This window comes from Herpailurus yagouaroundi, unplaced genomic scaffold (assembly GCF_014898765.1).
Source record: "Herpailurus yagouaroundi ecotype Mexico unplaced genomic scaffold, PumYag 557, whole genome shotgun sequence".
NCBI lineage: Eukaryota > Metazoa > Chordata > Mammalia > Carnivora > Felidae > Herpailurus > Herpailurus yagouaroundi.
This window is the reverse complement of record NW_024412774.1, coordinates 963311-987789: the sequence shown is the minus strand read 5'-3', so window position 1 is coordinate 987789 and position 24479 is coordinate 963311. Positions and strand designations below refer to the sequence as shown.

General features: G+C 46.4%; 1 protein-coding gene across 3 annotated transcripts in view; it reads left to right on the top strand.

Moving 5' to 3' along the window:
- Nucleotides 1-16868, top strand: part of LOC121023457 (zinc finger protein 304-like) — a 498588-nt gene extending 481720 nt beyond the window's left edge. For 2 of the 3 annotated variants that reach the window (XM_040465362.1, XM_040465361.1), the window contains exons 2-3: nt 13036-13162; nt 14458-16868. In XM_040465362.1, the coding sequence (XP_040321296.1) occupies nt 13036-13162; nt 14458-15941 (1611 nt within the window). In that variant the 3' untranslated portion in view covers nt 15942-16868. Of the gene's footprint in view, nt 1-8056; nt 8899-13035; nt 13163-14457 lie in introns of those variants that run through there. The other variant, XM_040465360.1, reaches the window with a different exon arrangement.
- The last annotated feature ends 7611 nt before the right edge of the window (nt 16869-24479 follow it).

The window sequence follows — 24479 nt, the reverse complement described above, 5'->3', positions numbered from 1 at the left end:
CCGGAACCTGTTACCAGGTGAGCAAAACTAAGAGCGCCAACATGGCCCCTCTCAGGAGACAGTCGCCACGTGCTGCCCCTCGGTATTGTCTACACGGAAGTCTCTCCTCTAGCTCTCACTGGAGGACGACGCAGCCCCTCGGCTCAGGGCTTTCTGGATCAAGTAGTCTCCACAATTCTGTTGCGGCGGACAGGGGCCTCTTGCAGTAAGGAGCCAAGGTCTGCTTGGAGGGGCGAAGGGAAAAGGCACACACGGGCAGGCTCCCCTCCCGTTTGACAGAATGTAACCATGTCCGTGTGCATGGCTCTCTGCCGCTGATCACCCAAGTGCTTGGAGACTTATTTCAGACCCAGAAAAGGGCAGCATGCTCCTTGAGGCTGAGGATATTGTTGGTGATGCTCCCAAAGGCTACAAAGCGAAGAAACACATCGTTCTATTGAGTGTTTTAGACACAAAATGTGTCCACGCCTAGTGGAAGGTAATAAACAGTATCTTATTTCAGTTCAATTGTGTGCACTCCAGAGCATTAAGTTCCCTTGGTCAAGAGAGAAAATACCCCAGATTGTGCCACATTAGTAAAGATAAGAGGAAGGATGTTGAGCCTCCAGAATCCCAAGTACACAGATGTGACTTTCTCTCGTTGCATAGTATTTAGTTAAGACACTGTACACTTTTTTTTTTTTTTACTAGATCCAGGCCTTGGCAGGAATGAGAATCCTTTTTAGTTGGTTTGGCAAGAATCTCCCCTCCTGAATATCTGATCACCATTGATACCTGATTAAATTTCCTCAATCCTCGGCATCTCACAGGTGATCTCTCGTTATAGTGACCTGCTTACAGCTAGTATCTTTTAGGTCAGTTTAGGAGGAATTTCCCTTATCTAGTGTTTTTTTTAATGTTTGTTTTATTTTTGAGACGGAGAGAGACAGAGCATGAATGGGGGAGGGTCAGAGAGAGAGGGAGACACAGAATCTGAACAGGCTCCAGGCTCTGAGCTGTCAGCACAGAGCCCGACGCGGGGCTTGAACTCACGGACCATGAGATCATGACCTGAGCCAAAGTCGGGCGCTTAATCGACTGAGCCACCAAGGCGCCCCTTAATCTAGTGATTTTCTATCACTCACCCTCCCACACACACCTGAACCATGCTCTTTGGCATAAATACCAACTTTTAAAAAAATGTGAAGTTGAGCCCAATCTCTCTTGCCTTTACTGCAAGTTCCCATTGTCCCTACACCTGTGGGAATTGTCCTGACTGAAGTTTGTATTACTGTTTCAACAAGTGTCTGAATAATTCTTCTTTAACAGATCTGTGTATTCCCAAGAAAGCATCTCTCCTGCCTGTAGAATCAACTGTTCTGTCCCATTCCCTGAGAAGCACTTTTATCCACTTCGTATGTCTTATTTGATATCCTGAATACATTCACTTCCTTTTAGGAGTCTAACATCAATCTCAAACAGAGATCCATGAGAGAAAATGCTACTTTGATTTGGTACAGGGGCTGCAGTGTTCCAAGCTGGAGCTTGTATGCAAAGCTTGTATGCAAACCTGAAGATACCGGGAGTATCTTAAATCCATGATTTCACTGCTGAAAAGTGTTATCATATCTTTTGTGATGCGAGGACTGTTTTGTTTGAAGAATTGATATGATCTCAGGAGGACATTTATAAAATTCAAATTACAAAGAGCTATTATTAATGTGTGTGTAGTGACTCAACAGGGGTGGCAGAAATAGCCCTGTTGAAACATCCGTTGAAGGTCAGAAAAGGTAATGTCTCAGAGAAATTTTAGCAGTGATGTCTCAAAACCGAACGAATCAAGCTGAGCATGGGACCAGGATGGTCACTCTGAAATTTTGTCTCCAAAATACAAATCTCCGCTCTTGAAAAATTTGAGCAGTTCCAAGCATGGAAAAAGTTAAAGGGGGGCATTTAGAGTAACCAGAACTGTAAGAAATATACAGGGAAATTGAGATGTCATGTTTATTCCCTTGTCTCCTTCATGATCTGTGAACAAATATTTGGTTTTAGGCACTTATTTTAGTTTCATGGGAGATATTACGACGTAAGATAGATAAAGACCCTTGCAGTCACGGGAGCCGTGTTGTATTCAAGAAAGAAAGACCAGGAACAAAACGAGTAACTTTGGAAATAGGTACTACGTTAGAATGTAGAATGTAATATTACTCAGCCCAGCAAGGGAGGCTTCCTTAATAAGAGGAGAAAACACTTGGAATTGTGAGGGATGAACTGTATGGATATGTTTGCGATAAGTTCTAGGCAGAATAAGCAGGTGTTGGATAATTCAGTCAGTGCAGGCTTCGTAGATCTCAGCAGTGGAGGGCCTGGGACTCATGCCCAGCTGGCCAGTCCTTTACTGGAAGGCCGCTTTACTACAGACACACTCAGGGCGTGTGGGTGAGAAATCTTGGCTCTCCCTCTCCGAACCTGCAAATCTCCATCGTGGTGGACTGGGGCCTGGAACCAGTCAATGCCACTTTTCCTAGACCTCTGGTTTTCAGAGTTTGATCCCTGGACTTCACCCACAGTGTCACCTACAATCTCGTTTGAAATGCACATTCTGGGGGCGCCTGGGTGGCGCAGTCGGTTAAGCATCTGACTTCAGCCAGGTCACGATCTCGCGGTCCGTGAGTTCGAGCCCCGCGTCGGGCTCTGGGCTGATGGCTCGGAGCCTGGAGCCTGTTTCCGATTCTGTGTCTCCCTCTCTCTCTGCCCCTCCCCCGTTCATACTCTGTCTCTCTCTGTCCCAAAAATAAATAAATGTTGAAATGCACATTCTGAATCCTGAACCCACATCTACTGAATCAGGCACCCTGTGGATCAGGCTCAAGAATGTGTGTGTGTGTGTGTGTGTGTGTGTGTGTGTGTGTGTGTGTTGATGGGTTTTTTTTTTTTTTAAGTTTATTTATTTATTTTGTGAGAAATAGCAAAACAGAAGTGGGGAGAATAGAGAGGGGGAGAGAGAGAGAATCCCAAGCAGCTGGGCTTGAACTCACGAAACCACGAGATCATGACCTGAGCGGAAACCAAGAGTTAGATGCTTTACCGACTGAGGCACCCAGGTGCCCCAGGAATGCGTGTTTTAACAAGCTTCCAAGTGATTCTGATACATATTGAAGACATTTCCACCATTCTGCTGTGTGTTCTGCCAGAATATGTACCTACATTTCTCCTCATTAACAGACATTCTGTCTACATCTGTAGGCCTTTTAAACTGAAGTTGGTGGGGTGCCTGGATGGCTCAATCGGTAAAGCATCTGACTTTGGCACAGGCCATGATCTCATGGTTCATGAATCCAAGCCCCACATCGGGCTCTGCGCTGACAGTGCAAAGAGCCTGCTTTGGATCCTCTGTGTCCCTCTCTCTGCCCCTCCCCCAGTCACGCACAGTCTCTCTCTGTCTTTCTCAAAATAAGTAAACATTACAAAAACTTAAAAAAAAGAAACTGAAGCTGGCAAAAACAAAGAGAAAAAAAACAAAAAAACGGATATGTACATATTTGTTTTCCTAATACAAGAAAGCATGAAATATTTTCTATCTTTTATTGAGGGAGCCCTATACCATATGTAATTATAAAGTAGTATGTCAAAAGTCTCAGATAATTAAATCTTCCGTAGCGAAAAATGTTTGAAGTATAGTATCCTTTTAGAATGGCTTGTGCACATGGATTCCTCTGTGTATGTCTGTATGTTAAAATATGTACAAGCTGCTTTCCTTAGTAAAAATAAAGTCATGTTTTGTGATAGATCAGTACTTTGTTGTCTCCCTTAACAATGTATCTTGGATTGGGGTGCCTGGGCTGCTTAGTCAGTGAAGGGTCCAACTTCGGCTCAGGTCATGATCTCACAGTCTGTGGATTTGAGTCCCGTGTCTGGCTCTGTGCTGACAGCTCAGAGCCTGAAGCCTGCTTTGCATTCTGTGTCTCCCTCTCTCTCTGCCCTTCACTTGCTCATGGTCTGTCTCTCTCAAAAATAAATAAACATTAAAAAAATAATTGCTTTTAGGGTGCCTGGGTGGCTTAGTCGGTTGAGCGTCTGACTTCAGCTCAGTTCATGATCTCACCCTCTGTGAGTTCGAGCCCTGCGTCGGGCTCTGTGCTGACAGCTCAGAGCCTGGAGCCCACTTCAGATTCTGTGTGTCTCCCCCTCTCTCTGCCCCTCCCCTGCTCATGCTCAGTCTCTCTCTGTCTCAAAAATAATAAAAACATTTAAAAAGTTTAAAAAAAATAATCGCTTAAAAAAAAATGTATCTTGGACAACCTAAAGCTACTTCAGGCTTTTATACCTGATACCTCCTAAAGGCCACACTTAGTAGACCTGAAGCTGCCTCTTAAAATACTGGTTGCCTTTCATTGTCTGCACGCTCCGTGGCTGGCCAGCTGCACTGGAGGAGCTGGGCCTACCTACTGATCGCCCCTCGGTCCTTCCAAAGTCCCTCCTCAAAGGCCATGGAAAACTTTGTGCAGGCGCTTAGGGTCATTCCTTGTTGCTAGAGAAGTAGGATTTGTGAGAATAGCTCTGGCTCACAGAAACATGTGGTTTGGGGAAATCAAAGATGTAAGGGCAGAGGTCAGGAAACTGATTCCTAGGGGCCACCTGGTTACCCATGGTATGGAGCAGCAGCTGTGTTCTGCTCAATAACTAAGGGTAAAAGCTACCAGTGGAATTGACAAATGGATCCAACTCTAGGGGTGCCTGGGTGGCTCAGTCACTTAAGCGTCCAACTTTGGCTCAGGTCATGATCTCATAGTTTGTGAGTTCGAGCTCCATGTCGGGCTCTGTGCTGACGGCTCAGAGCCTGAAGGCTGCTTCGGGTTCTGTGTCTCCCTCTCTCTACACAGAGACTTGTGCTCTATCTCTGTCTCTCAAAAATATGTAAATGTTTAAAAAAAAATGGGTCCAACTCTTGGAAACTTGGTTTTGTAGATGTATAAAAAAGTGGAAACAAATTAAAAAAAATAAAAATATGCAATCCCTTGTTTATTGCTATGTGTAATAGCTAAAATGTAATTAAAAGAGAGGGCTCTGGCAGAGGGAAAGCATGGAACATGAGGTTGCACATCCTTCCATCTTCCTTTCAGGGCACTACCCAAAGCTACACATGGATGTGGAGCCCAGAGAGCAGAGGGTGGAGGAAACAGAGATCTAGGCTGAAGGATATGAAGGCAACAGGAAATCCTGCTGCTTAGACCTTAGGGGAGGGGATCTCCCTGGACAAGGCTGATCTATGGCCTCAGTCTGGGCTCTTTAGGTCCCCGTCACCCCAGAAGCAGAGAGCATCACTCTTTCCCAGCAGAGGTCAGGTGCAGACAGGTGATACCATCCACTGAATCCCATGTTCCTCTTCCAGAGGCTGAGTCCTCACTTCTCACTCGAGTCTAACTCCCAACCTTTGCCACCTGGACAACGACCCTGCATGTAGGGGGACAATCTTGGTTGAAGTCAGCATCCATCTTTCTGACAAAAGAAGGAATGGTGCAGCTCATATTGTCCCCATGCACAGCTGGACTGGCCATGGAACACATAGATGCAGGCCCAAGACATAGGAATGTCTGCTTACCATTCAAAGGAACACAAGGGGATGCAACCACACTAGCTTATGCACGTACAAGTAGTTAGTTCAGGCAAGTACGAGCAGCTGATCAGCACTATCCTAAACACGTAATCACCTGATGTACCTGATGAAATCTGTAACGTAAGAAATGAATCCATTTGCTAGATTTTAAATCTCATGAGATAGAACAGGCCTCCGTGGGACCAGATGAAAGGGCACCGGAAGTAAGTCACCGCTGTTAACATGACTTCGTGGACTTTCAATCAATAGCATCCACCTTTTCCAGAGATCCCATGCCCTGTTAGGAAGTGCAGGACTTTGAGCAGTAGCTCCCTGTGTTTCTGTGCGCTGCCACACCAATAAATAGGCCATCTTTCTTCACTTTGAAAGCTGGGTGTTAGTCCTCTCTGGCTTGCTGTGCATCTGGCAGATGAACCCTCCCGTGGTTCAGCTACACCCTCTTACGGACAGGAGGCAGCCAGCATGATGTGGCCCTTGCTTCTGCCTTCTGGACTCTGAGGAGGGCGCCAAGACTCCACAGCATCCCAACCACAGGGATCTGGAACCTAAGTCTGTGTCAGTGTCACCAGCCTCCTGGCCTTAATGCCCGGGACCAGTTCTCAGTGCAGGGGACTCCTGAGAGTGGCCAGGTGGACAAGGGACTACCCTAGAAGTCTCTACAGTTTTCTGTGGGCTTGGAGGAAGGGCACTGGGGGCACATAGGAGAGATCTGTAGGCTGGGCCAGCCAGTCAGCCATGGAGCAGGAGGACAATGAAGTGCACAGCAATCTTTAAAAAGAATCAGGTTTATAGGGCACCTGGGTGGCTCAGGTGGTTAAGCGTCTGACTTCAGTTTAGGGCATGACCTCACAGTTTGTGAGTTTGAGCCCCGAGTCGGGCTCTGTGCTGACAGCTGAGAGCCTGGGGCCTGCTTCGGGTTCTGTGTCTCCCTCTCTCTCTGCCCCTCACCCACTCTCTGTGTGTGTGTGTGTGTGTGTGTGTGTGTGTGTGTGTCAAAAATAAAGAAACATTAAAAAAAAGAATCAGGCTTAGGTCTAGTAAATGTGGAAATAAGAAGCAGTGGGTGTCAAATGAGGAAGTGGCTTTAGGTTGTCCAAGATATTTAGTTAAGTGAGAAAAGCATAGTGCAAATGTGTATACAAAATATGTTTTTAGGGCGGTGTAGCTCAGGGGTAGAGCATTTGACTGTAAAATATATTTTTAGTTTTACCACAACAAACACCTTTTATAGAAACCACTTTGAATCCACGGATGCCAACAGAATGACACACATATGAGCAGACACAATTCTAAAAGGATAACACTATACAGTAAGCCTCAGCTTCTCTGTTCATTTTTACAATTCTGTCTACTCTGTCTACATTGTTTCTTTCCTGCACTGATAATGTACAATGTTTTCAAGAATGAAGAAAGAGTTCGTTTTGGAGAACCATCAGAGTGACCATTCTGGTTATGTTTTCAACCTAATTATTCCTGTTCTCAGACACAAATGATGAATCTTCCCTAAGGTCTTGGGGCGCCTGAGTGGCTCAGTCGGGTAAGCATCTGACTCTTGATTTTGGCTCAGGTCATGATCCCACAGTCGTGAGATGGATCTCCACATTGGGCTCCACACTGGGCATGGAGCCCGCTTGGAATTCTCGCTCTCTCTCTCTCTCTCTCCTCTGCCCCACTCATGCGCATGCTCTCTCTCTAATTTAAAAAAAAAAAAATCTTCTCTGAGGGCTTAACTTTTTCCCCATCCACTGATGTTTCACCAGAGTTCTGTCTGCCACCACCCCTAATTACTACATAGTCATTGGTTAAAAACTTTTTGTAATTTGCATTTTGCAGCTATGATTCTGAGATAATACCAAATCCCCATACAGAACAATCTCTGCAAGAGAAATGATAATCACTTCCCAACAACGAGGTGAAATCATGGTTTTAAGTACCCAGGTACCTCATGGTGGAGAACAGCCTTTGCCTACATGCTCCGTCTTTGAGCACTGCAGCCACTGTCTCCTCCCAAAATAACATTTATTACATTGTCCTCTTTTGAAGATGTTAGATTCCTAAAAGGAACTGGGTTTATGCCAGGATATGAAGATATTAAATGGATAAAAGTATTGTTCAATGAATTGGACACAAAAAAATTAATGATCAGACTAGAGAGGTGTTTTCTATGGATGCATTAAAAACAAAAAACCAAACCAAACCAAACCAAAACAAAAAACTCTTATTTCAGGGCGCCTGGGTGGCTGATTCCGTTGAGCAACAGTCTCTTGATTTTGGCTCAGGTCATGACCTCATGGTTGTTCAGTGGATCCTGTGTGGGACTCCCTGCTGAGTGTGGAGCCTGCTTAAGGTTCTCTCTCTCCCTCTGCACCTCCCCTGCTCACTCCCGCTCAAGCTCTCTCTCCCGCTCGCTCTCGCGCTCTCTCTCTCTCTCAAAACAAACAAACAAACCAAAAAAAATCTCTTACTTCACAGTGGCCTCACATCCATCCTGTGTCTTCTCTGTCATGGCCCTATATGGAATATTTTTACCTTGTCCATGACCAAACATACAGATTGACAAAACTGTCTATAATGGTTCCGGGTGTAAGTATTTGACTTGTAGGATGATAAGGTTTACTAGGCTCTGCTTCCAGCGACGTATTTTGTATCTAACTGACTCTAGGGAATATTACGTGCATTTGGATCTGTAGCCTTTGGGAACATATGAAATATTGTTTTTAGTTTTGGGACCATGCTGAGCATCAGGGAATCTGAAATAACGTCTCCAAACACTTGGGTGATCAGTTGCAGACGTCACTCTCCAGAAATCTGGGTATGGACCCTTTAAGAAGCAGCGGAGCCCCTCTGGCCTGGGACGTAAGACCCCGATTTCCTGAGCCCTCGACGGGGAGCGGCCTTTCCTCTGGGAGGTCCATAGGAGTGTTTTAATCCTGGCGCTGGGTGCCTGTGAACTACATTACCCAGAAGAGCGCGCGTCGATGGACGGCATCTCTGACCAATGAAGACAGAAAAGAGAGTCGCTTCTGGGTGTGCGCCTAACGTCGGGGCGGGACTTCTGGTTTCATCCCCCTGGCGGTATTTTTGCCTCTTTTCATTAGTCTTCACCCGCTAATGTTCGGGACCGAGGCGACTAGCTGACGAAGCCCGAGGAGAAGCGGTGTCCCCGCCTCGCAGACGGCTCCACGAGTCGGCGACGCCGTCCGGGCTGCCCCGTTCCGGGGTCGGGACAAGGACCGCGGGCCCGGGTGTCCGTTCTCCCAGGGGGTCCGATGGCGGCGGCCGCGCGCAGGGACCCGACTGAGGTAAACGCGCGCCCCCCGGGCCCTCTCCCCCCGCCCCAGACCCTCGAGGCCCGAGCGCGGGGCGCCTGCTCGCGTCCCTGCGGCCCAGGTCCCGGTGTCCAGGCCGGGGAGGCGCTCGCGGGTGGGGACCCCGTATCTGAGCGCCGGCGTGACGGGGTGCGGGAGCGGGCTGCAGAGGAGGGGTCGGATGGTGCAGGGCTGCAGGGGGGTCTCGAGGGGGTGGAATCGGGGATGTGGGGTTCGCCTTCTGCCCTCGGGGGACACAGGGTGTGCGGCGGGGTCACAGGGGCACTGGCGGGTTGTCCCTTCATGTGAGGACTCTAGACGCCAAGGAGAATTCTGGCCGAAGGAGGGACACAATCTCCGTTTGGGGTTTAACAGTTTCCCAAAGGCGGTTCAAAGGAAGAGCGGGCCGGACGGGAGTGACGAGGACATCGAGGCATCGGGAGGTTGGATCTTAGTTCAGGTGACACAGCTGGCAAGAGGGGACACAGCATTGAGGCCCAGACGTTAGACAGCCAGCATGAAGTCAGTCGACTCCAGGGCCAGGGTGTACGGGAAGTGTGAGCCCGTCGAACCCAGCCGTGGATTCTATTTTTCTGTATTTCTCTTTCCTCGATTTCCAGCGTCTCTGCACAGTTTCCCGTTGCGGCAGAAGCGCTGTGGACCTTACGCAGGTCATTGGGGGGGGTATTTCAGCCCTTCGCTGGCCCTGACCCCCCCACCTCCATATTCTCTGGATGTGGTGTCCTGGGGCTCTCAAGTGTCATTCCCCCAGGCTTGGGTCTGGGGGCCCTGGGGAACCCCCCAGCAGAGGATCCTAAGTCCTTGTCGGCCTTTATGTAGGAGCGTTTCCGTCTGTGGCAACTGACCTAAACAGGTGTGGAGAGTTCTGCCAGGAACCGGTTCTAAGATATGCAGGTGCTTAGGGGTCTAACCGGCTGAGGGTGTTCAGAAAACCACAGCTGTCCTTCTATGTGGGAACAAGAGCAGGGGGACAGGAGTCACGGCTGGAACAACGGAGAAGTTGGGTGTATATTCTGGAGGTGATGAGGAGGTGTGAATCAGAGGCAGAAAGCGATCTTAATAAGGCCTTCCCAGACCCCATCTGGCTGCAGAGTGGAGAGCGGACTGTGGGACCGAAGGAGCAGGAGAGAAGAAGGGGCTGCAGGATATGCCAACGTCCAGGTGAAGGTTAACGGACCAGGGTTGTGGCTTGGGAAAAGTGGTTGGACTCTGGATGCATGTTTGAAAAGGGGCAACTGAACTCTCTAATGAGGGAGAAGGAGTGAAATACAGGACTCGGGGATGACCCCAGTGTTTCAGGCCTTAGCAGCTGTAGGAGTGGAAGGTCCATGGTCTAAGATGAAGAATGCAGCAGAAGTAATACTCGCTGCGGGGAGGGGCGCCTGGGTGGCGCAGTCGGTTAAGCGTCCGACTTCGGCCAGGTCACGATCTCGCGAGATCTCGCGTGATCTCGCGTGAGTTCGAGCCCCGCGTCAGGCTCTGGGCTGATGGCTCGGAGCCTGGAGCCTGTTTCCGATTCTGTGTCTCCCTCTCTCTCTGCCCCTCCCCCGTTCATGGTCTGTCTCTCTCTGTCCCAAAAATAAATAAACGTTGAAAAAAATTTAAAAAAAAAATATTCGCTGCGGGGAGGGGAGTATCAGGAAGTATTTGATTTAGGTATGTTGAGAGTCTGGGGTGTTTCAGAGCCCACCGAATGGATGCGTGATGTGGGCAGATGTGCGCATAGGTCTAAAAATCAGGGGAAGTGTTCAGGATGGAGGCATCCAAAATGAGGTGGGTACAGGTGTGTGAGCCATGGTCACATTTAAGTGATCTTCGGTCGACCTGGGTGGGTCGGTCGGTTGAGCGTCCAGCTCTTGATTTCAGCTCAGGTCATGGTCTCAGGGTCGTGGGATCGAGCCCCCTGTTGGGCTCTGTGCTGGGTGTGGAGCCTGCTTAGGGTTCTCTCTCTCTTTCTGCCCCTGCCCCGCCCCCCTCGTGCACATGCACGCATATGCCCCTCCCCCTCAAAAAATAAGAAATAAAAGGACGGGTAATCTTCAGGTTATGACTGTAAAGCTGCTAGGGGACCAGGTAGAGGAGGGTGGGGGCCATGGGTGAGTCTCTTGCTTGGGTACCTGGGCGATAGGTTAAGGCTTCACAAACACAAATGAGGCATGTAAGTGGTCCTGAGAGCAGTACATGTCGGGGACAGGATAGTCTGGCAGGTGGCTAAGGCTTCCAAGGCAATGGTGGACATGAGGTGGATGCAGAGACAAGGGATAGATAAGCGAGGCAAGATGTCACCCAGACTAGAAGCAGGTGTTCATTCACCACTCTGTGCACTCACCAGGGTTTTGTGAGGACTTTGTTGGGGCCTAGAGTGCTTCATTCAGTCCGGAGGATAAGGTCAAGGGCAAATGTGGTCATTTGTGAGAGTCAGTAAGGTGGGCCACTGATGGAGCTGGGCTTTGGATGAGGGTTAGGTGGACCCAGGAAGGTTGTGGTTGCTTTGGGGACAGGAAGTGCAGCACCTAGTGGAATAGGGCTGCGAGTATCTGAGATCCCCAAGTCTGAGGCCAGGAACAGACCCAAGCAGTGAAGCCGTCACAGGAGGATTAGGGCCTGTGACTTTGTGCGAGTCCTGGGAAGTCAATAGCAGTATTCAGTCCTGTTTGAATTTGCAGAGCATCCCGTGGATGCTGTCGTCGGTTGTGGTGCAAGGCCTGAATCTAGGATCCAATACTGTGTGCTGCGCCCATGTCCGGGAACCATGGGGGCCTCAGACGGCCAGCGTGCTGCTTCCCCTCCCCACTCTGCTCCCACAAGTAAGATCTCCCAACCAAACAGCGTTTTTATCGAGGGATCAGGAGCAGTTCCTGTGTAGCCCTCTAGTTGGTTTCAGTTCCCTACCTGCCCGTGGAGTCACTCAAATCAGTCAGTGACCTCTTCCCACAGGAAACAGGGCACCTCTTTCTACTGCTGTAACAAAGCTTGGATCTCACAACCACTGGCTGTTGGCTCTTTCCCAGAGTGCAGCCCCCGTGTGGCCCTGTGTCGCGTTGTTGCATCCACACGACTCCTGAAACAGAATGCTACGGGCACCAGTGACAGTCACAACAAAGTTTATTACAATGAGAGGCAAGGCCGACCGATCGGGACCAACACTCTTGATAAGAGTGCGGCCCCGAACAGCCGGGGTACAGAGTTTTTATAACCGATCACATCATTTTATCATCACCTGGGAACAGAACAAAGCAACGGTTTCCAGATGAGTTAGAAACAGTTGCCTAGTGAGGTGTTTACTTTAGACTTTCTGCCTCTAAGTTGCAACCAGTGGATCTCCTTGACCTTGTCTCTGATGCTCTTTTCTTTGAGCTTTTGTTTCCTTCCTTGGTGAAGCCTGATTTACAAGAGTATGAGGCGTAGTTTACCAGAGCAAAGCAAGGCTGTTATCTCTTAACCTTCAGTGTCAACACAAAGCTGTTATTTTTCAAGCTAAGCATTAGCCCTACACTACAATTTAACCCTTACAGCGTGTGGCGTCCCCCTCTCCCAGACTGTGACTGTATATGGTTAGAAAACTGTAGATGTCATCTGTCCGGTGGTAGGCGCCCTGTGTTTGCCATCCCCATAACCCTAGCACACAACCCCACTCTCACCAGTGGGGTGAGGAAGAGGTGGTGGAGATACCGTAATACACAGTAGTGAGGCCAAAGAGATGCCTAAGGTGTGTGGGGCAGCAAGCTGGTGGTGGCTGTGTCTGGGAATGTGAGGGATGTGCAGCCTCGAGAGTGATGTGTACTTGCAGAGCGTGTATGCCTGGTGCCCCAGGGCCCTGGTATTGAGAATTACATGATTTGTCTGTATCAGGGGACTGCTTAGCAGAAATGAGTGAATGCTTCTGTGCCAGACCCTTGTTTGCTACTTTTTTATCCTCATCTGCTCATCGCTGGTGCCTGTAATCATTGGGCCTGTGAGGAGACAGTGGCACCAGCGGTGCTGGGGCCTGGCTTCTCTTCTGTGTTGGATGCTCGGGAGGAAGATGGGTGAGGGGTAGATGTGTAGGGGATGGATTGCCATCTTTGGGGGAGAGGCTGTTCATGGTTTCATCTGTCTCCATCTTGCCAGGGCACTGTGACCTTTGAGGATGTGGCCGTGTACTTCTCCAGGGAGGAATGGGGTCTCCTTGAGGAGGCTCAGAGACGCCTGTACCAGGATGTGATGCTGGAGAACTTGGCACTTGTAACCTCCCTGGGTAAGGTCTGCACACGCACCTCTGCCCTGAGCTAGCCTCTCCCTTTCCCTTTTTCCCCCAAGGGCAGGTCTGCCCTCCCATCAGGACCATGACCGCTGCTTCCTTCCCCACTTTCTTGAGTAGGCAGTGTGGTTGGCTGGGCTGAGGTATGTGCACTGCCTACTCCTTGAGCAGCCCCAACACCTGCTACTGCTAAGCCTCTCAGGGAAAGAACCAGGGTCAGGAGTGTTCCAGTCACTTTGCTTGCCCTCTCCCTGCCAGGTGACTCTTCTAGTTACAAAGCACCTGAGAATCCCAGGTTCTGCTTTTTTCTTCTGGCTAACATTTCCTCATTCCTGCTTGGGCCAGAGGTTGCCATCACTGACCTCATCACTGTTACGTAGAGCACGGTCTGTTCTTGCAGGACCCTCCTTGGAGGTTCTCTTTATGATACTTAACTTTTCTTTCCCTTGTGCTGCTGTGCACTGAGCTGTGCTTGGTCAGTGCTGGCTGCTCACCTCCTGTCTTCCCCTCAATCCTTGCATCATCCAGGTGCCACATAGTTGCCCATCTTAGGGGCGGGGGAGGGGCGGGAGAGCTACTGTTGTGGTTCACAGAAGAGATATGAACCCAACTAAAGCAGGATGGGCTCAGAGGGAGCCTGGCTGTGAACAGTGACACACCTGGGAAAGGACAGGACCCCAGGGCTGTGTACATGTCATACCAGAAACTTATTCCGTGGGACTGGTCTTTCGTTGGTAATGACAGTGGCACCCACACTTCATATGTGCCTTTCCTTCCCCATTCTTCACACTGAGGTGACTGGTCAACTGCTACTCAGCACTATACTCTTGCTTCCCACCCTGGGCTCATCTGTACCTCTCTGGACTCCTCATCTTGACCGGTTTTGTCACTGCTCTATTTGGGGTGCTCTCCATATCGGTTCCTGTGTACCGTGTCCTGAGGTGCACATAGATTCTTCAACAGCCCTTGCATACCAGCTTCTCTTTCACTGTTGAATTTTCCTGGGCCTGAACACACCCTTTTGCCCAGCAGACTAGGTCCTGTTGAAAGTTATTTGTAGACCCTGCCTGTCCTCAGTGTTGTTTATTTCACCTCATGAGGCCCCCCACCCCCATTTTGTGATCATTAGTGGCCCGGTACTGCTAAGCGGCCTCATCCTCAGCCTGAACTTGAACCTCTTGTCCTATAAGCAATCTCATGGATTCATGTCTGGGTTTGTTAGACACACACATGTGTGGGGCTGCCCACCCACAAAAGTCACTGTGCGCTTCACCAGCATTTCCTGCTTTCAGGTTGTCAGCATGGAGCAGAGAATGAGGAGGCACCTTCTGAGCAGAGCGTTTCTGTAGAAGGAGTGTCACATGTCAGGACTCCCAAGGCAGGTCTTTCTCCCCAGAAGGCCAGCCCCTGTGAGGTGTGTGCTCCAGTCTTGAAAGACAGTTTCCAGTTGGCTGAGCACCAGGAAACCCAGTTCGATGAGAAAGTGTACACTGGTGGGACATGTGGGAAAAGAGTCTATTTCAGCGGAAACCTTCGGCAGCAGCAGAAGGAGCACACTGGAGATCAGCCCTTCAGAAGTAGCGCGAGTGGAGCTTTGGTGGCAAAGAGCTGCAGACGGCATGTGTCAGGGAAGCCCTTCATCTGTGCGGAGACTGAAAGGGACTTCCTGGTCAGCTCGGGATTCCTCCAGCAACAGGCCACACACACTGGGGAGAAGTTAAACAATGGAACTGAGTGTGGGGCAGCCTTCCACAAGGGAAAAACTCAACACCACTGGGGAGACTGCACAGAAGCTCTCAGCAGCCAACACACATTTGTTCATCACCAGAGAGTTCTCCCCGGGGAAAGATGTTACATGTGCAGTGAGTGTGGGAAATCTTTTAGCCATAACTCTAGCCTCATTAAACACCAGAGAGTTCACACCGGAGAAAGGCCTTATGTGTGTGGGGAATGTGGGAAATCCTTTAGCCAAAGCTCCAACCTCTTTCAACATCGGAGAGTTCACACTGGAGAAAGGCCCTATGAGTGCAGTGAATGTGGGAAATCTTTTAGCCAAAGTTACAGCCTGAATAACCATCGGAAAGTTCATACCGGAGAAAGGCCTTTTGAGTGTGGAGAATGTGGCAAATCATTTAGTCAAAGATCCAACCTCATTCAGCATCGGAGAATTCACACTGGAGAAAAGCCTTATGAGTGCAGTGAATGTGGGAAGTCTTTTAATCAAAGCTCTGCACTCCTGCAACACCATACGGTTCACACTGGAGAAAGACCCTATGAGTGCAGTGAATGTGGGAAATCCTTTACCTACAGTTCCAGTCTCTTAAAACACCAGAAGGTCCACACTGGATCAAAGCCTTATGAGTGTAGTGAATGTAGGAAATCTTTTAGCCAAAATTGCAGCCTTGTTCTACATCTGAGAGTTCACACTGGAGAAAGGCCTTATGAGTGCAGCAAATGTGGGAAATCTTTTAGCCAAAGCTCTGCGCTCCTTAAACACCAGAGAGTTCACACTGGAGAAAGGCCATATGAGTGCCGTGAATGTGGGAAGTCCTTTAGGCGAAGCTCCAACTTCAGTGACCATCGAAGGGTTCACACTGGAGAAAGGCCATATAAGTGCAACCAGTGTGAGAAATCCTTTAGTAAAAGCTCTGGCCTCACTCGACACCAGAGAGTTCATACTGGATTGGGCCTTATGAGTGTCTTGAATGAGAAAGCCATTAGCCAAAGGCCTTACCTCATTGATTACCACAAAGTGCACATGGCAAAAACAACTTAGTTGTGTAGCAAATGTGTTTCCTTGTTCAGTGTAACAGCACTCGAGGCGATCTCTTTTGAGGGTGCCATCTGCCTGTTGAGGCTCATGCATCCAGACATCAGAATAAATGGCAGGTATGTGGGAGCTGCATTGCATGTTTCAGCGTAGGCCCGTGTCAGGTTTTTATTACTGTTGATTCTGTAGCAGCAGCCATTCACCTCTGCCACATGGCAGGTGCCACACGTGTATCATTTCTCCATCTTGCCATGTTCAGAGAAGTAAACCTTCCTGTTTTCCCATTTGTGGTAAATATGTGAGAAGCCAAAGTACTCATTCCTTTCTGTCTGATGACCCAGTTGTGGTCCAGAGGACTCCATCTGACTTTCCAAGTCACCTTTTTAGGGATGTTGTTGGTCTGGGGACTCTTGTGGAATTTTTAGCCTCCAAGTCACCAACCCAGGAACAGCCTGCCTCCGTCATTCCGGTTTGTGCTATAACAAAGGCCTTATTGTTTGAGTCGCCTTTATCTTGAGGGTTAGACTTACTCTTATGGGGTGGTTTCAGAACAGTGGAATGTTTGTGCACTTCAGGGGGATGGGATGATGGTAGTCCTCTCTCTAGTTTGGTCCTTGTTTGCATTGCTGCCCAAGGCCTGTAAGGAAATTATGTCAGGTTTTGTGGCTGAATTGTAGCCTAGATACAGGACATTTTGTGGTGTTGGAGCTCACCCTGAAGAGGGGGCAGTTGTGACAACCTCTGGTACTTCTTGGAACCACATAAAATTGTTCTCTGCTTTGCAGGGGATACTGTTTCGTGCTCAGCACTGGTGCAGGAATTCTGTACCTAGGTCCTGCAAACAAGTGATGTACCCTGATGTCCAGAATTCTGTGTGGTAGTGTCACTGGCTGAAAGACTATGAGGAAATTATCATTGTATACAAACAGTGGGTAAATAGAAGAGTGCAAGAGACTGCAACATCTGGTTGGAATGAGCCTCTTTTAAAAGGGCATCTGCCATTGTTCCAGGGGCGCCTGGGTGGCTCAGTCAGTTAAGCGTCTGACTCTTGATTTCGGCTCAGGTCATGATTTCATGGTTCATGAGATTGAGCCCCGCGTCAGGCTGTGTGCTGACAGCAGGGAGCCTGCTTGGGATTCTCTCTCTCTCTCTCTCTTTCTCTCAAAAACAAAAACAAAAAGATGAAAAAAAAAAAGGTACCTGCCATCATTCCAGTTGGTAAGGCTGTGAAGGATGAACAGGAACAGAAATTCTCAGATCCTCCCTGGGTAGGAGCACCTGGGTGGCTCAGTCAGTTAAGCGTCCAACTCTTGGTTTCCACTTAGGTCATGATCTTGTGGTTCGTGGATTCAAGCTCCGCACTGGGCTCTGTGTTGCTGGTGCAGAGCCTGTTTGAGATTCTCTCTCCTCTCTCTCTCTCTGCCCTTCTGTGCTCTCTCAAAATAGATAAACTTAAAAAAAAAAAAAAAAAAAAAGAAGAAAAAAATTCTCAGATCCTCCTGAACTATGAGTCTTGTGTAGCTGAGGGCCTTGTCAGAAAATAATCTAATGATTTTACAGATTCCTGTAGTTTGTCTGCATTGTTCACCTTAAGGCCATTGCTGCACAGGAGGGAAAACAAGAATAGAAAGAAGGAAGATCTCAGTCCAGCATTGTGGGCTTTGGTACCCAGCCTGCATTCCCGATCACTCAGGTGGAAATGGCTTTCATTGCTCACTTATATATGTTGCCACTGAGGCAAGGTGCTGATCCCAAGGCATTACAAGGGATATGATGGGGTCAATATGGTTGGCCAAATTTTATTTTTGGAAAACAGAAAGAAATTTTTTTATTATACTGTTAATGCCTTTTAGGTATGGTTAATAAACAATTGTCCATATTTAAAGTGTACCATTTGGTAAGTTTTGATATTCATATAAACCCATGAAACCATCATCACAATCATAACATTGTACATATGCATCACCCCATATTCATTCATGTCCTTTAATTATCTCTCTCTCTCTCCTCCAGGCAAACATTGGTTTTTACTTTCTTTTACAATAGATTCATTTGTATTTTCTGTATTTTATGTGATTGAGAATAAAATGTTTAAATTTTTTCCTCTGGGTGTCCTCATTTAGTATATTTATTTTGAGATTTGTCAGTGGGTCTGTGTAATTAGTTTTTTCTTTTAAGGGTCAAGAAATGTAATGTTCAGTGGACAAACCACTATTTCTTTATTCATTCATCTGTTTTAGATATTTGAGTTGTTTCCAGTTTTTGGCTTTATCGGTTGTTATAGACATTTGTTTGATTCTTACAGTTATGATTCTTTATACAGTATGTTTCATTTCTCTTGTGATAATACCTCAGAATGCAATGTGTGAGTTACAGGGCTGTGGTTTTGGGGCTGTTAAATGTGGTCATTCTCAGGAGAACTCCTAAGTGTTAGCTCCCGATGAAAAGATGTGTTAGTTATGGGCTGAATTGTATGCTCCGAAGTTCATGTTGAAATCCTAACTCCCAATACCTCAGAATGTCATTGTATTTGGAAATAGGTCTTTTAAAAAAAGGTAAAATAAAGGCAATACGTGGACACTAATTCAGTGTGATGGTGTCATTAAGACTGGTGTAATTAGTACACAGGGGGAAATACCATGTGAAGACACAGAGAAAATGCCACCTCTAAGCTAAGGAGAGAGGTCTCAGGAGACATCAGTGCTGCTGACACCTTGATCTCAGATATCTAGCCTCCAGATTTGTGAAAAAATACATTTCTATTGTTTAAGCCACTCAGTCTGAAGTAATGTGTTATGGAGGCTTTAGAAAAGTCTTATGGGGTCCATCAGCATCTCAGAAGGAAAGGGTCTGCAGGTCTGTGCCCTAAGGACAGAGGGAGGAGGTGGATTAGGATCCTTAGAGTAGTTGGAACCAGAGGGAGGGGTGTGCTTGGGTTGGAACTAGGCCAGGAAGCAAGGAGGGTGCCGCGGGCCAGACTTCCTGAGACGCTGTGCCATGGGCTGCGAATTCCTCCATCCCCACCTTTCACTGGAGGTCATAAAGAGAAACTTTCTGTCCAGCCTCCCCCTAGGTTCAGTTTCCAGCCAGGTAAAATGGGGACAGTGAGCAGACCTGCCTCAGGGGCTATTTGAGGATGTAGAGAACTCATGGCCTAGGGAAGGGGCTCAGATGGAGAATCTGTTAGAGTGATGACTGTCCTAAGGGGTGGGGAGCAGAGGCAACAGTGCCTTTGGAGAGAGGGGCAGCAGACCACTGCGGGAGAAAGTTGGGCAATTTATAACTGAGGGGCCTTGCAGGGGCTGAGGTTGAGGTGAAGGAGTAGGTGAGGTTCCCACCTGGCTCTGATCCCTACTAGATGGCCTAAGCCACTGGGGACAAATAGGGACATGCAAACATCACCGTGGGGTCCTAGATAAGTGGTAGCCACACCTGAAGGGCCCTTTGAACACCTTCAAGTGGATTTTAGTCAGCTTCTGCCCTCTGTGGGACTTGAATATGTTTTAGTTATTCTGTCTACTTGCAGGGTGGGTTAAAGCATTTCTTTGCTGAAAAGCTGATAGATTTTGTTTCCAACCCTGGGTTATCCCAATGTTTACATCTACATCAGATGATCATGTCACACACTTTACAGGAACCATTATACAAGAACTCTGTAAGGCGTCAACCCTGACTCAGAAACAACAGTCTTTATCACTCACAATCTGGAAAAGTTAAAGGACCACTAGCATTGTTAACGTCAGCAAAACTTTCAGAACCTTTGAGCTCCCTTGCCAAAGGTATTCCCTGTAGCCCTTAGGGCCATGTAGTCCGCTCACTCACTTATCTCCCTATGAATTACTAACTAGAAGACCCATATGTCTAGGGATTTCACTTCCATCACTGGTTGCTGCTCTGCTATTTGCAGACACGCCAAAATATTACCAGGGACTCAGGTACTATATTCAGTCTTATCACCAACTCATTAAGGCCACCATCTGAAGATATGTTTTAAACAGCTTTTTCATGATCTTCAACTAATAGATTCCATCTATTGGAATAGACCTCAGAGAGTAACAGTTCTTGAATCTCATTGGAAGGAAACTATCAGGTGCTGTTAGCAACAAATACAGCAATTAGGGGTGATTGGATGGCTCAGTCCATTAAGCATCTGACTCTTGGTTTCAGTTCAGGTCATGATCTTACAGTTTGTGGGTTCAAGCCCTGGGTCGGGCTCCATGCTGACAGCATAGTGCCTGCTTGGGATTCTCTCTCCCTCTCTTTCTGCCCTTCCCATACACACACACATGCACATTCTCTGTCTTTCTCTCTCAAATAAATAAACTTAAAAAAAAAAAATAGAGCAGTGAAACTCCAGGGAGTCACTCTGGTTTAAGTTTCACAACTAAAGAAGAAATCCAGAATTCCACACAATTGGAAGGCTCCTACAATCTGTGACCTCAAACAGGATTTTAAGCTGATCTTCAGAAGCAGACAGGTGACCCAAGACCTTCAGAACGAACAAATGACATCTTCCACTCAAGACCTCAGAGCAAGATATCTGCCAAATTCCTGTTTTGTTTTTTTAATCTGCTTGCCTATAATTGTTCCACTTCTCATTTTCTACAGACCCTTGTTGTCATCACCATTAATGGCCCTTTTACTCATTTCTTCCTTCCTATTATAAGCGTTAGGCCAGAACATACTCATTCTAACACCGATAATAGATTATCCCTAAAAGTAGCTACTGTCCTCAGTTTTACTGCTGGATTTGGCATTCATCACCATCCCACCATGATAAAACCTCTGGGCCATGCTGAAGTCTTACCTTTTTAGACTGTAAGGCTTTACAACTCCTCTGCCTGCCTTTGAGAATATGCCAAAATGTGAGTGATGGTGTCTGACAACCTTGTTGCAGCAAGATCTGAATAGACGACCTTTGAGTATTCTCGTTTGGCTGGTCTTCATCTATTTCCACAGCTCTTAGGATGTCTTCTTTAAACTGCTGTGTTTTAAATTGATTTGAAATAATTTTGTGTGATTTTACAAGGATTTATTAGTTCTAGTGTTAAGTTTACTTGTTGCATTTCATTTCCCATCTTAGGTTATTGACATTACAGCAGTTGATGGATTTGCCTAAGAAGATACCCATATCTAAACATCTCTCAGGGAAGCAAGTTCCAGTCTAAATCACTTTAGAGCCTCTCCATATCAAGTATAGAAAGAGGGTCATTGGTAAATCAGAACTGTACTTCCTTTTTGTCTTGCAAATAAACAGTATTGCAGGGTGCCCTTAAGAACTCTGGCATTGGGTAATTTCTGATAAGCTTAAAACTTCCTCACTGGTGACTCCTCCTTAACCCTGTCCCTCTTTGCCCTTCTTAGCCCTTCTTTCCTTTCTTTTCCTCCCCTCCACAGTATTCTGAGTTGGCTGAAATGCCTTTGTATCCCTGGAGTTTGTAACTTCCTTGTAGAGGAGAGACGTTTCTGGAAAATGAACATTCGACCTGGTTGTGTTGAAATCTGTGGCGTTGGCAAAGACTTCCCAAATCCCAGATGGGAAAAGAAAAGTTTCTAAGTCATTTATTCTTCTCCTGTGTAAACATTCTCCAGGAATCAGACTATCTTTTGATTGAGCCAAGAGATGCAAAAACTGGTTGGAAAGAGTCCAGTAGACCTGAGTTAAAAATATTTCAAGATTAATGAAATGTTATTGTTTAAAAAACAAAAGAACTGAAAATGTTTTGAAACCTTTACAAAGGATACTTGATAATGTAAGAGAAAATTATTGTGCAAATGTAGCATAAAGGAAAGATAAATATTAATCTTCTAATGTTTTGAAAATGGTTGGCTCTTTATATTACTAAACATAACCATGCTCAAAGCAGTTTTTTAAAAAAAATTGCTAAATTGTGATTTTTAATAATGACCTTGACCCCTAGGTTACCAAATAAGAAACAGGAGCTCCTCAGAGCCTTTGTATAATATCAAGTGATTTTATACATTGGTTAATGTATGTAGATGTTTACAAATTATATATTTTTAAAAGTTCAGGGGCGCCTGGGTGGCTCAGTCGGTTAAGCGACCAACTTCGGCTCAGGTCATGATCTCATGGTTCCTAAGTTCGAGCCCTGCGTCGGGCTCTGTGCTGACAGCTCAGAGCCTGGAGTCTGCTTTCGATTCTGGGTCTCCCCCTCTCTCTGCCCCTCCCCTGCTCGTGCTCTCTCTCTGTCTCTCAAAAAATAAATAAATGTTAAAATTTTTTTTTAAAGTTCATATATCCATATCAATTTGACTTTTTGAATCAATTAAACTGATTTAAAATTTTTATTTTTAGAAAAGGAACTACATGGGGCGCCTAGATGGCTCAGTCGGTTAAGCGTCCGACTTTGGCTTGGGTCATGATCTCACCGTTCATGAATTCAAGCCCCACATTGGGCTCTGTGCTGACAATGGAGGTTGCTTGGGGTTCTCTCTCTCATTCTCTCTGCTTCTCCCCCATGTTCTCTCTCTTTAAAAATAAATAAATAAACTTAAAAAAAAAGGAACTACATCTTTTCACTAATTTTTACCAGGCAAAAAGTGTCACTGTATTGCAATCTATAATAAGATAAAGTTTAATTCCTAATGATTTCAAATATATAAATTACATCCACTGGGTTTAGGAGTCAATAAGTTATCATTTTCACAAAGTATTCTATCCTTCCAGTTCAGTGTCTGCAGATGAAGTATACTTCATTCTGTTCAGGCTTTTCTGTTTCCTGAATGGAAAATATGGAAAACATTTCCTCACATGGATTCCCAGGACCATTCCTGGTCAGACACTCCTGGAATACTCTTCCCAACACTCTACACTTAGTAAATCACTGCATAATAATCATTCCAGTCATAAAAATATATCCTCAAGGAATGTTTCCTTGAGCCCTCAGACTAAGTCAAGTACGCTGGTTGTACTTTATCATATTCACCTAGTTGACCTTCCAGCATTCATAGTAATTTACATTTTGTATTGATGTATGCATATAGACTGTGTACTAGCTAAACTATCTTTTTTGTTTGTTTTATTTTTTAATTTACATCCAAATTAGTTAGCATATAGTGCTATAATGATTTCAGGAATACATACCAGTGATTCATCCCCTATGTATAATACTCAGTGCTCATCCCAACAAGTGTCCTCCCTAAGGCCCTTACCCATTTAGCCAATCCCCCACTGAAAACCCCTCCAGCAACCCTCACTTTGTTCTCTGTATTTAAGAGTCTCTTATGTTTTGTCCCCCTCCCTGTTTTTATATTATTTTTGCTTCACTTCCCTTATGTTCATCTGTTTTGTATCTTAAATTCCTCATATGAGTGAAGTCATAGGACATTGTCTTTCTCTAATTTCGTTAGCATAATACCCTCTAGTTCCATCCATGTAGTTGCAAATGGCAAGCTTTCATTCCTTTCGATTGCCGAGTAATACTCCATTGTATATATATATACCACATCTTCTTTATCCATTCATCCATTGATGGACATTTGGGCTCTTTCCATACTTTGGCTATTGTTGATAGTGATGCTATAAACCATGGGGTGTATGTGCCCCTTCGAAACAGCACACCTGTATCCCGTGGATAAATGCCTAGTACGGCAATTGCTGGGTCGTAGGGTAGTTCTATTTTTATTTTTTTGAGGAACCTCCATACTGTTTTCCAGAGTGGCTGCACCCGTTTGCATTCCCACCAGCAGTGCAAAAGAGATCCTCTTTCTCTGCATCCTCACCAACATCTGTTGTTGCCTGAGTTGTTAATGTTAGCCATTCTGACAGGTGTGAGGTGATATCTCACTGTGGTTTTGATTTGTATTTCCCTGATGATGAGTAATGTTGAGCATTTTTTCATGTGTCGGTTGGCCATATGGATGTCTTCTTTGGAGAAGTGTCTATTCATGTCTTTAGCCCATTTCGTCACTGGATTACTTGGTTTTTGGGTGTTGAGTTTGATAAATTCTTTATAGATTTTGGATACTAACCCTTTATCTGATACGCCATTTGTAAATATCTTCTCCCATTCTATTGGTTGCCTTTTAGTTTTGCTGATTGTTTCCTTCACTGTGCAGAAGCTTTTTGTCTTGATGAGGTCCCAATAGTTAATTTTTGCTTTTGTTTCCCTTGTCTCAGGAAATGTGTTGAGTAAGAAGTTGCTGCAGCCGAGGTCATTGAGGTTGTTGCCTGTTTTCTCCTCTAGGATTTTGATGGCTTCCTGTCTTCCATTTAGGTCTTTCATCCATTTTGAGTTTATTTTTGTGTATGGTGTAAGAAAGTGGTCCAGGTTCATTCTTCCGCATGTCGCTGTCCAGTTTTCCCAGCACCACTTGCTGAAGGGACTGTCTTTATTCCACTGGATATTCTTTCCTGTTTTGTCAAAGATGAGTTGGCCATACGTTTGTGGGTCCATTTCTGGGTTCTCAATTCTGTTCCATTGATCTGAGTGTCTGTTCTTGTGCCAGTACCATACTGTCTTGATGATTACAGCTTTGTAGTGTAGCTTAAAGTCTGGGATTGTGATGCCTCCTGCTTTGGTT